Below are 13,385 nucleotides of genomic sequence, written 5' to 3'. Positions count from 1 at the left end.
ACAAAAAAGGCATTTTTATGATAAACGTGAGCAGTCACTTACTGTTCCCATGTTCCCACACATGGGAAGTTTACAGAGCTGACTGTCTACTGGATGAGTTTGATGGCATTCCCAGTAGAAACTCCTGTAAAGCTGTGACTCTGGCAGAGGAGACAGAGAGTCTTGCTGCTCACAGCTTAGATAAATCACCCACAGACATCTGAAAGCTGACTGTAATTATATCCATTTTAATTGCAGAGCAATAATTACATTCAAGAATCAAACACAAAAGCTTCCTAAGGTATCTCTTAATTGGGGGAATGACAGAACATGACTAGAAGAAACAAAGCTGCTCTGCTGTAGAAGTCATGCTTTCAAAAGAATTGAAAGCAGTAAATGACTAATGCCACCTCCTTAATCCTTTATTATTCACATTAGTTATACCCATAGAAGCCACAAAATGCACACAGACTCAAATATGCTATTTAGAGAGAACATATAACAAAATGTTTGGTCAAATTCTGATCCAACAAACTCCATTCTGCTACAGTATTGTCCACATTGCTTGGAATCAGAAAGATGGAAGATGAAATGGGGTAAGTATAATGAAGTCATGAACCTTCAGTTATAAAGCATATTTAGTGCAAATGATGCAAGGAAGATGTTCAAGATGTTGACTATGATTGAATATAATGGCTGGAATGAATAGGCAGAAAAGCCAATATTCCTCTTCAAAGTCTGTGATTAAAAATTCAGATGTCTGAAATATTGAATAGGAAATTTTGCCTGCAAGTGGCTTACCCTGCACCACAAAATACACTGTTTAGGTTGAGCAGATCTGGTAAGCCTTGTGAAAAAAAACAAATAGGAAAAATTTGAAAATGATGGCCTGGAGCCACTGCTCTTTCAATATACTTCTGAAGTTCAATAGTTCTAAAGCTCACTAAAGGCCCCATTTTTCATAGTTCTCTCCAGATCCTCTTCTTCTCCCTGACTCATCATAAAACCAACTCTGACTGCAGCACAACTATACAGCAAAGTGGATTAAAATTCCTAGACAACCACCAAAACAGTAAGCTTCAAGCTGCATTTTTTCTTAATGAATATTATATGGAAGATCAGCTTTATCAAACAAGGGCATCCAACCTTTAAGTCAAAGCTTCCTGGTTCACCAAGAAAATTCGTCTCACCCATGGCCTGTTTCATCAGCCTGTTTCAGGGGGAAACACAGAAGGGAGACTGTGGGCTAAAGGAAAGCCTCCAATAGCAACAGCATAAACCAAGCAGCCACCATTCCTTTTATTCAGGGGCACGTCCTCATCTAACTTTAATATGAATATACTCAAAAAACTATTCTAAATAATCTTAACATGAACGGCGTAACCATGTCAACAGTCATCATGCCAAGACCCATTGTAGAACCATCATATCCAAAATACCCATTTATGTTTAGAAAAACAACAAAAATGTCTGAACCTTCTTATCTAGCTTTTATGCTAGAACAAAAAGGAACCTCTTTGCACTAAGGATTCACCTTCCAAACCTACAAATTCTATTATAAAAACCTATAAATTCTGAATTTATAATCTCTTTTAAGACTAAGGACTGTGTCAGACCACAGATCCATCTAATACAGAATCCTTTCTCTGGGGCCATAGGAACCTAGAGAAAAGCAAGACAAAATGAGAGGCATGCAGTATTATTACTAAAACACATAGTATTTTAGTAATCTCCAGCTATTTCAGACTGAAGGGTCCTCTTGACTTAGAGGCTGTGACTAGTAATGGTGAGTCCAGGGGAACAGCTGCAGCCAGAATTAGGTAGTCAAAACCCTGTTAGTTTATGACAGGTTTTCCACTATTGGCTCTAAAAAAGACAAAAAGTCTTTTGGGACTTTGCTTTATAACAGAGACATCCCAAAGCAAAGTTGGACCCTGTGCAAGGACATAAATGGCAAGCAGTTCTATTTTTTGCTTTAGAGGAAAAGAAGTGCTGGTAACACTCATTACCAAAATTCAGCAGAATCTTCAGAAGGCAGTGTCTGCCATTCTACCAAAAAGGATTATGACAGTTTGGTCAATTACCTTCTGTAATTGTCCTCATCTCTGCTTATAACAGCACACAACATCACAGCACACAATCAAAACAAAGAAGAGATGAAAATACACTACAAGCAAATGGACGAGCCCAATTTCAATGTGGAAGAGAAAAGGCCTGGAGAGGAAGGCAATTCATATAAATCAAACACACATGACAGTTTTGAAAACATCTGTGGAATACAATTTCATAATAGAGGGAGATTAAATGGAACGAGAGAACCAATTAAATGTTGAGAGAACCAATCCAGGGGGTATCACAGCCACAGAACAAACATCTGCCAACTTCAAACGAAATTGAGGATTTTCTCAAGAACTGGAACACATATACACTTCACAACTTCCCCTACTTACAGCTCAAGGCTGGCAATTACAGATTAACCAAGGGCTGCCAGTGTAACACTTTTTCAAAACCATATTGCCAAATTTAAGTCAGCCTGAAAAGAATGCAGGACAAGCATAATACAACCCCAGTATCTCAGGCATGTGCTCTCCTGGCTCTGCATTCTGATGGAGGAGTTGTGCTGACAGCTCCACCATCAGAAAAGGACAATCACCCAGTCTCGTGGTCAGCAAGGACACAGGCACTTCCCCAAGGTCATCTGAGGGCCAAACTGTAAGCGCTGCAAAACCACTGTACAAATAAAATGTACAAATGTATACCAATCATAAATCCACACAAACAGTAGTATGTGCAAAGGTTCATGCTAAAAAGGATAAGGAATATATAAAAAGTTCTGAATGTCAACAAGCAAAAAGTGGAAGGTAAGAATGCAAAGTCCTTGCAATATATTGGTCTCCACAATGAAATGTGCAGGATGAGGAATTTATACCCAGGCACAAAGTACTTCACTGGTCATAAGAAATTCCATTACAGAAAAAAACTCTGAGAGACAAAATTCATATTCTATGCATATTCCATTCAAGCCAATGAAGAAAAACCTAGTGATTTCATCAGAGGCTGAATAAAGCTCCAAAACTGGATGTTATTTTTAAACACAGAGCCTCTTTTTTGAAATTAGATTGGTCTGGTTCATTATATATTGTTCTTGCTTTGAAAGCATTAATAACATTTTGCCATTATGCCTGACATATCTCTAGGAAAATCTAACACACTTGAAGGCTAACTGCATCACAAGTTTTCAGCAAAAGCCCACATCCCTGAACCATTATAAGCTGTAGAAGCCTGGCTTGACTTAGCTATTCGCCTTAGCTCTCAAGCCCCTGCAGAAAATCCAAGAAAATACAGCCACTCCATTTATCCATTAATTAAGAGCCACAGCCAATATTACTCCTAATGGGTACACAGGAGAGTAATAATTCCTTTTCAGTTAAAGAAAGATTTCTTCAGCATTTTTCAAGAAGTTTTTGTCTTTAAGAACAGTGAGCATGTTTAGAAAGAAGCTGCATATATGCAATAAATGTATATTGGGTCATCTAAGTGCTTCAGGTCCATTTTCATTTTTGCCTTTACAAGAGTTGACAGGCGCTTAATGAACAATATGCCCTTTTTTCCCAAAGAAAGTATGTATACATCTATGTGTAAGAATATTATCAATCTTTACTACTTCCTGAAGTAGGCTGAGTTTACAAAGGAACCATCTTTGTAGCTTCTCTTAAGGATCTATCCAATTTTCAGCACTCTTTCTGTGAAAATTGAAGTAAGCAGTGTATGGACAAGAGGAAAGAGGAAACTTTGACCTTGTCAAGTCACACCTTCAAGCCAGCACTGTAACTGTTCTTCTGAGTTAGCTATTCTTTTCTAACACACCATTCTAAAATTCTAAAAACTTATACATAAAACATAGATTTTGTATGTTCTATTCCTATTAAATCAACAACCCACACCTGTATATCAGATTACAACACAACATGAACCAGGCATTATTTTTTGGTTTCTTTAGAACATTTCTCGAAGCAAGTCACTCTCTCCTCAGAAAGGTCTCCTCTCCTGCCAGCCAGCTTTTTCACAGGAGAAATATCACTCTTTACACCCATACACCCATGAATAGACAAAGTTACATTTCAGATACACTGTCCCAAGAGAGAAACAAAAATAAATTTCCATAAAGGTAAATTTGATCCTGTTAAATTGAAGCAATCAGATCTACTCCAATTTAAAATGTCTTACACCTGATCTATGATGTTTATACAATGTTTATATAACTGATCCACAGTTTTAAAAATCTATACTAACTAAATTAAGAATTAGCTAGCTAAATATTTTTAAAATATATTCTAGCATTTCAGTGGATTTGTCCTGTAAGCATAGTTAATAACAATATGCTGAGCAGTTTTGGACATCCATCAGTACAAAACAAAGATAACATTAAAAATTTATTTTTAACTTCCCTCCTTACTACTATGTATACTGGAAGCCAGTTTTGCTCAAACTCTGCATTTACATCTGTTAATCTGCATTTAACCAATTAAACTGCATCAAACCAATTAAACAACCAAAAAAAAATACCACATTTTCCTGATGAAAGCAGCCAAGGTCTTCTCATGCAGACACCCTCTCCCTGAGACCCACATTTTGAAACACCCCTTTCTAGGGCCTATGCTTCCTACCATCCAAGTGCTCATAAAAGCTCATTCTTCTGTGGCTGATAATTTATGGTACGGGAGTAATATGTGGTTTTTTATTATTTTGTGCGCTTTTATTATTTGAGCCTTGGATGGGCACATGCTACACTGTGCATATTTGAGAAAATATGTATCATAAATGCAAATTAATTTGAAAAAATAAATTCAAATATGAAGATAAAAATAGTCACCATCACTTACATCACTTATTAATTCACTGCATTTTCGGGCCAGTTCCATATTTCTGTCCTCAATAACAGGCTTGAGGAAGACCTGAAAGAGAAAGGTAATCATTGCATGTTTAGTGTCCAAAAGAGTAAAAATGGAAGGAAATAATAGTTTGCAAAACTGCTGGGGTTTAACTCACCTTTTCTTCCTCTTCCCAATCCTCATTTTCATCCTCCCTGAGATCTTGAGTGGCAGACATTCGCATTTTAATACTTTGCAGGAAACAATGAAAACTCTTAAAAGGTTCAGTGCTGCAGGAAACAGCTCAGACCCTCCAGCATGCCTGGAATCAATGCTCCATTTGTGTCCTCCACTGCACTTAACCCTACCACGGCTCCTTCCTTATTTAGGCAGCACTTGACAGTCTTTATCTGAACAATTCAGAGTGAGTGAACTGAAAGGCATCACAGATGGCCTTGCTGGCTATCACTCACAGCAGAGCTAATGCTTTCTTACTGATAAAATATAATTAAATGTCCTATCCCCAGCAACTACTTTTAAAATTACTATGAAAACAATTAAAATACTGTGATGCAGTTCATTTGTAACATAAGTAATTTAGTGAAATTAACAGGATTGAAAGGGGAACATTAACTTTACGGGAAAACTGCCCAGATGTAAGATTCAAGGCATCAGTGCCTCCAAAATCAGCTATCATAAAACTTTATTTTACTATCCCAATAATAACGTTTCTTGTTTAAAAAAGCACACTATTCTCATTTTCCAGCAGATGTAACTGCTAGAGTATTTTCTCAGAATTACTTCTTTTCCACAAATCTTACAGAATTCCTTAAATGCTTTCCATATCATGTCAGCTGCAGGTTAAACCTGTGCATACATAGATACAGATAAGTCTGTATGACAAGTACACATGGCTATGTATTCACACAAACATGCATTTCTCACTGTTAAAAATTGTCATGGACTGTAGTCTAAAAACCAACCTTGCTCAGTATGAAGTCACTGACTCCAGCTGCAATGGAACTGAAAGATATCCTTATGTTCATGGGTTCAGTGTTTACTTCTGTAAAACAAGCAAGAAGGTATTACAAGACCAATTGGAGAAACCAGCATTTGAATATAATTTTTCTTTCTAAACTGTAGTTTGTGTATTTCTCATTTTGTAGAGCTCATGATTTTGAATTTCATCTAGCAAAGTCATTCACTGCTACGTGGCTTTGCAATCAGGCAAAGATACAAGGAATGCGTGCTCTTAAAAACAACTCTTAGAAGAATTTTAAGTACATGTGCCTGAACACAATGTCCTTGGAGTGTATTTAAAAACACTAATTTCCTTAGAAAAATAAACATTTTGAAGATGAGAAAAAATACAGCATTTGATTTAGCTAAGGTCTAAAAATTTGAAAAATTAAGTATTAAGAACAGAGACAGGAACAGCTTTCAGCCTAAACCAAGAGAGAACTCTTTATACATTAATAGTACAGAAAGCTTCAAGACTTTCCATTCCACTCTCAAATAAAAGCTCCTAAAGTTCAGGTTTGAACCTTCAGCATTGCTGAAGTTCTGATTTAAACCTAGAAGTCCAGTTTGCATAGGTGAGAATTACCTGTGATATATGCTGACTGCTTTTGGAGTTCAGAATGCTTCATCGTGGTGGAAACAAATGGTTTAGTCTTACTAGTATTCACAGTAACAGGTCTTTTTTGAAGATCATGGCTACAGCAAATATATTCCTAAACAACAGACCCATGCCTGATTTCAAGGGGCACACCATAAGCAGACAGAGTACCTACAAAGTGTCAGACAGAAATGCAGCACTAAGGCTTCACTTCAGGATTTTTGTGATAATATTGCCAATACTGTATTTTTTCAGTGCAGTTAATTTCCTTTTCCTCCCCACAATTAATAATTTTTTTAAGTGGAGACATTGAAAAATATTTAAGAGCATATAGAAAAGTTATTAGTAGCTGCAAAGCTTCCTGAACATAGGGAAATCTTTCACTACTTTTTTCACTGGGAAGCAAATATGGTCAAAATTACAACACCAAACATGTCTCTGCTTTGGGGAAAAAGGGAGGTGTTTGGCTTTTTAACATGCCTTTAATATTATATTTGGTGGGTTTTCAGCAGCTGGACAGACCAAAATTTATATATTCTGGTTTTCCTGCAATGGCTTCTGCATAATCAAAAACTGCAAGATCACTTTTGGTAAGCTATGAAGTCATCAGACAGTTGGACTACGCAGTCACTGGAAGTCCCTTCCAACTGAACTATTCTACTCAATTACATTCTATTTTATTCTATTATCTGTAATTGATACAATTCATTTTTTCACATTTTTGCATGATCTGGGTCAGGCATAATTAAGCATTCAAATATCCTGTGCCCCATGTAACTTCCATAATACAAGATTACAAGACAGCTGCTATAACCCATTATATTAAAGAAAAATATAATACTGTGCACAAAGGGAGTAAGAGGAAAAAAACCACAGCATCAACTAACCATATACACGTTATTCAAAATTCCACTTTTCACATAACAGATGCAGCAAGATGACACAGAAACCTGTCTTACTTTTTTCTCACCCTCCTCAAAATACTGAATACTATCAGAAAACATTCACTGTGCAATAAAGCAAGCCTGCAAGTTTAATATATCCAGATTTAATTCAGGGAAGAATTTGTTAAGACCATTTAAGAGTTGCATGCTTTGGAAGTGCACTATGCCTCGATTAGCAGCCTGCAAGTCAAGAAGAATCATAGAAAGGCTTGGGTGGGAAGGGACTTTAAAGATAATCCAGATCCAACCCCCCTGCCATGGACAAAGGTGCCACCCACTAGATCAGACTGCTCAGGGCCCTGTCCAACCTGGCCTTGTTCAAGTGGCATTGAACACTCACAGACATGAGAAAGAAGCTTTAGCTACTTCTGTAGGAGGCAATAAATAATCTAGAATCAGCAGGAATATTCAGCATTGGAAATGTCTATGTACATTTCCAATATTTTTAAAATTACTATAAAAATAACAAATCTAATCTGAATAAAGACATAGTTAAAATGCTGAGCTTTTACATCCCCAAAACAATTATGAACTATGTTTTACTAAAGATTATTTTTCACCTACAAAACCTGCAATTTTACCAAAACCTTCAAACTGACACTTCTGAATAATTATTCGTTATATATAATGGAATAATCCATAATCTTTTGTTCTGGCATAAAACAGCACAGATAAAGCTAAATCCAATTGTACAGAATTTTAAGAAAGCACTTTAATGGACTGCTAAGCTGTGTATCCACAATACTTATATGCACATAGGGCATGGCAAAATTAGAATTTCTTATTGCTTTATAGATACCTTAAAATCGGTACAAATGGGTTCTTCAGGGAAATACCCAACATGAACTAATTCAAATTTTGTAAAAAAAGCTGCAAAGCTCCACATTTTTATTTCCACACACCTGCAAGGACATTTTACATCTTGGTTCAAATTTAGCCTACTTTTTTTTTGTCTATACTGTTTACAGAAGCACTGTACCTGCAATACACAATCCTTTGCTTATGCTATGAAAAGAGACATTTCGCTCTCCCAGCACTTAGAGCCATCATTCCGTGTGTCAGTGTACTATTTTTTGTCACAGAACATCCCTCAAGTACTTGATGTAAACACATATCAGCTGAGGAGGCAGAAGAGGAAGAAACATGGGGCGTAAATGAGCCCTGAGTGTGAGTTGGCCCAGAGTGTGAATAGTTCAGGGCAGATTTCCCACTTTGATCACACATAGCTGAGTCCACATATTGCCAGAGCCCCACCATCTCCTTGTCCCTTTACCAGTCTTTCAATAAATGGATTTGGGAATTGTTGGTCCAGAAACTTAAAAAGCTTCATCTTGTTTTGGACCTGATACACATAACAACTTAGCAGTGATTCTTAGTTCCATCCCTGAACAAACAATACCTCTGCACTTCTTCAGCATAATCCCTAAAAGCCTTCTGATTTATGTAATATCTGTATGTACTGCTGGGCTGAAAGGACTAGTCTACCACTTCACAGAGCAGCACAACTCATGTTTGTCCTGGTAAAGATACCAGAAACCCCACAATCTCAAATTTACTGAATGCAGAGTTCCTCATCGGGGACTTGAACATGGGCCACAAATTAAGGACCAAGGTATCTCAGTTGTAAATCTGCACAGCACTATACTGAGATGTATATACATTATGAATATACTCCTTTCAATTCTGGACAGAAAACCTAACAAAAACAGAGGTAAAGGTAGTGCTTTAGATATCCTGTTTCCAATCAGTTAAAAATCAACCCACAGACATCCCTGAAATTAAAATGTTATTTTCTGCTCTTACTCAACACACACAGACATCACTGAAATAACTACAATTAATTCAACACAAAACAGATGGTGGTGTCTTTTCAAAAAGCACACAAAGCATTTTTAAGTGCAGAGACTCAATCACTTCTCATTTCTAGAAATACCCAGACTGGAAGTTCCTAGCAGCCCTGCATAAGGAAGTTCATAGTCAGGCTATCAGCACACAATCACAAGCAGAAACATGCAAGGAATCCCAGACTCTCAGTTTTAACCTCCCTGAACATGAAATACCAATTCACATTAACTAGAGAAATTCAAGACATTACTCTATTTGGAGAAAAAACTTACCCACAAGTTTGTATCTGTCAGATCATTAACGCTGCACTCATCAGCAGCACTTCAAAACCTGCAAATACCTCATAGCTCTAAGCTAGGATTTTCATTCAATAAAAGTTTTTATTTAATGTTTTGGTAAAGCAGAGAATGGCAATGATATTTTTAAGGACAAATACAAATGAGATGTTAGAATTCTGACTTCTGAATCCAGAAAACCTAATGAATTTTCAATGCCTAACAGATACAGAAACACAGACATTTTTTGGAAACTCATACTCTCAGACATTGTCTAGCCTAACTGGATATTGATGGCAGAGAATGTCAGATGTCTGTATGGTACACAATTAGTTTCACACAACAATACCCAATATAATCTAGATACCAGAAGTCATGTAACCTGAGTTAATAAAGTCTTTCCCACACAACTCATTAAGAAATGAGCTCATTCAGAAGGGAAAGTATTTATCAGGGCACAAGATTGTGCCAAGCAGGTGTAGCCTTACCTGTGATGAGGAACAATACATTAAAATAAACCAAAATAAGCCATTAAAATCCTCCACTTCATTTTTTCACCAATATTTATAATTGCCTACTATGTTTACACAATAGTTTTTAAGCCTCAAAACAGTGTTTTCTAGGTGTGATACGCAGTTCTATCTCTATTTTCCTAGTTTTTCATTTGTCAAGAAATTAAATCCTCAACAATGAAGGAATCTGGTATTTCCACCCCCTCAATATTTTCAGTTTAACCAGAAGCCTGAAAATCTATCCCTCCTACAGCTCCTTTTGCAAGCTGAGATGACACATTTGACTGCACCACATCTGTTTAATCTGCTCCACCTGACTGCTGTGGCATTTCCCTTTCTTGTCATAAAGCCCCTGTCCCCTTACCCAAGGGTTCACCTAGGTCTGGCAGTCCACCAGAGCTAACAGCTCTGGGGCAAAGCAGATGAGCTCTTCAGCACTTCCAGCTCTTCCTAGAACATTACAACAATGAATAATCAGGATATTTTTTCCTATCACCCACAAAATGTGGAGCCCCAATGCTCCCGTGTGCTGAATGGCCAAGAGCCCTGCAGCTGGTGCCCTGTAACCAGAGGGGGGCAATCCACATCCAAGCTTTCCTTTTGCTCTGCAACTTGTGGCTCAGATTTCCTAAGGCTGTTCAAGAGAAGATGGCTAGAAAACAAAATTATCAGCTGACTGGGTTACTGTGTGAGGTATCCGTGAAAGCAAAATCACAGTCAGCAGAAGAGGGAGTTACAGCTTTTCTCTTAATGCAGAAAACTTTGGATGAAAGATCAAAATTCTCCATTCACTAAATTTTCATTCTATCCAAAACTAAATCCTTTGAAAGAAAGAGACATGAATATATAAAGTTTGGAAGTTTTATTTTTCTATAAATCCCAGCTAGAATCATTTATGATTGCAGATGAAAGGTCTGAAGCCAGTAATAAACAAGTTCCATTTTGCCTCAATAAATCCTAAAAAGCTAAGTATATCTCCTCTTGTGACTATACATTCATATACAGCTTACAGTAGTCTGAAATGATAGAAAATATGCATTTATCTTATATACAGATTCTTAGCCATACAGACTGGGCATGTTTACTTGCCAGGAATTTTTCTTGTGGCATTACATTGAATTCAACTGCCTGAAGTGACAGAATCTCCTGGAGCAGGAAGAGAAAATCGCACATTTCCTACAAATTAAATTTTCAACCTATAACCCTCACCTAATGAATGCAGTTTTCTAGAAAGTAAAATTTTTTCTAGTTTTTACTCGTATCTGAGTTTTTTCTTCTTCCTATTTCTGCACTTGTATTTTAGTAGTCCTGACACTGTAACTCTCTGAACACAACAATACCACCATCGTAAGTAATGTACATCTTTAAAAAAACCTTTAAAACTTTACTATTCTGGAATACTTCATGTTACTGTGATTTTCAGATAAGTTAAATTTGCATCAAATTGCTAAAGACACCTACCTCTAGCACAAAACCTACATTCTTCATTGACAGTTAGTTAAAATAATAGCCTTAAAATTTCAGAAGTGTCTTCAGAAAACTCCCCAAATTATGAAACCAAACAGGCCAGGATGAGAAAAGAAATGTAATGAATTTTGAGGTAATGGAAGTCACTTGTTCAATGATGAAAAATGTATTTAAGTACTTCATTTTTTAAAAAGAGAAGTAATTTCAAGCCATAAATAATGCAGAAGCTATATTTTGAAGTAACTCTAGACACTAAAAGACAACAATAAGACTTTACTTATGCAAAACATACAGCACTTCTATTGTGCTTAAAATTACCCATTCTAAAATCTCATTTGGAAGGAAAAAAAACAACGAAATAACAATTTACTTTTTTTTTTCCTACTTTGTGAACTGTGTCCATCATAAGATTTTAACAAGAAAACAAGTTACACACACTTTGTGTCCAGGAGCGCTTAAATCTGGATTGCCACAGGCAAGCTTCTCTTTCAGCCTACTGTTCCATGCATGACAGGTTAAGGCAACGATACACAAGAGCTGTACTATGAATTTAGCACTGTATTCAAAAACAAAGCACATAATATATAAAATCCACATTCAGAAAGGTCCATGGTTTTCAAGACAGAGAGTTGATAAAGACTGATGGATAGCTCATTCCTCCCAAAGAAGCTGCTGTCAAAATAGTCTACTAGAATAGAGTGAATATTAATTTTTAAGTGCTTGTAATAGGCTACAATGAATTAGGAAATAAAACTGTTAATAACCCTGTATTGAAAAGAACCTTTGAACGGAGAACCCTGTACTATGGTGTCTCTGGACAGCCTAATCCTGTAATTGTGTTCATGGCTGTAATTGAGGAGAGCAACTTACAAGTTCCTAAGCACTGACTACAGTGTTGAAGAACATACACTAAAAATACAATAGCTGGCAATAGTAAGTCACAGGAATGTTAGATCCTTATGTACAGTCAGTTTAACAATGATATACACAAGTTTCCATGACAACAGTGACAAGATGATAAAAACATCTTCCATCATTCCCTGAAAAATACTTTCCTGCTTATATCACTGATGAGGTGGCAAGTACCTAATTTAGAAATGTCAACTTGCATTTAATAACATATTTCTATATTCAAAGAAATATAGACCATCATTTTAAAGGATTCAATTAAAGAGCTGAATCAGATTAAAAATTATTTGTTATCTGATTTTTTAGTCTTTTAAAACAAGTTACATAAAACGTATCTTTGACTTTAGTCATGGTCCAGAGTTTAGCTGCAAAATTTCAGCTTAAAAATTTTTTTACCCCTAGGGAAATTTCTTTTGCTTGAATCAAATAAAAGCTGATCTAACACTTTCTTAATAAACAGTGGATATTTTAGCAGAAAAATATATTATTTTTAAATTGGCTTAAATTTGCTCGATCTTTCACAAAAAAAAAAAAAAAAAAGAGAGAGAAAAATTTACATAAAGCAATTTTGTTTTATCAGTTACTTAATTTGCTTTCATGCAAGAGCATTATATTTCTTCTAGTATGAATTGTTTTCTCCAAACCAGTAGTGGACATAAAACTGGAATTTCTTGCTTCAGCTACTTTTTAGGCACTCCTGTGACCTGATTACTCTTGAACCAAGAGTAATTCCAATTCCAACTAATTCCAGTTTCAACAGTGGAATTTAAACTTGGCATTTACCTCAACACAGATACTTCCAGGTGAACATACTTCTCAATCTATTAAGAACATTCATAATACTTATTAAAATGTCATTTCTCAAATTTTACTGTAGGAAAAATAGTTCTTATAAATAAATAATGAAAATATAACCCTAAGATGCTCTTCATATAACACAGTATACCTAAGTTACCACTTAAAGA

General features: G+C 36.1%; 1 protein-coding gene across 4 annotated transcripts in view; it reads right to left on the bottom strand.

The window, feature by feature from the left end:
* NEBL (nebulette) overlaps positions 1-13,385 on the bottom strand; it is a 248,962-nt gene that overhangs the window by 85,250 nt on the left and 150,327 nt on the right. Inside the window, exons 1-2 of one of the 4 annotated variants that reach the window (XM_058830974.1) lie at positions 5,029-5,219; positions 4,863-4,934 (exon numbers count right to left, since the gene is read on the bottom strand). The exons of 2 other annotated variants lie outside the window; for them this stretch is intronic. In XM_058830974.1, the coding sequence (XP_058686957.1) occupies positions 4,863-4,934; positions 5,029-5,094 (138 nt within the window). In that variant the 5' untranslated portion in view covers positions 5,095-5,219. Of the gene's footprint in view, positions 1-4,862; positions 4,935-5,028; positions 5,220-13,385 lie in introns of those variants that run through there. One more of the 4 variants, XM_058830973.1, reaches the window with a different exon arrangement.

The sequence above is a fragment of the Poecile atricapillus genome, chromosome 2, assembly GCF_030490865.1.
Source record: "Poecile atricapillus isolate bPoeAtr1 chromosome 2, bPoeAtr1.hap1, whole genome shotgun sequence".
Lineage (NCBI taxonomy): Eukaryota > Metazoa > Chordata > Aves > Passeriformes > Paridae > Poecile > Poecile atricapillus.
Note: the sequence above shows the minus strand (reverse complement) of the source record. Positions and strands in the feature narration are given on the sequence as shown.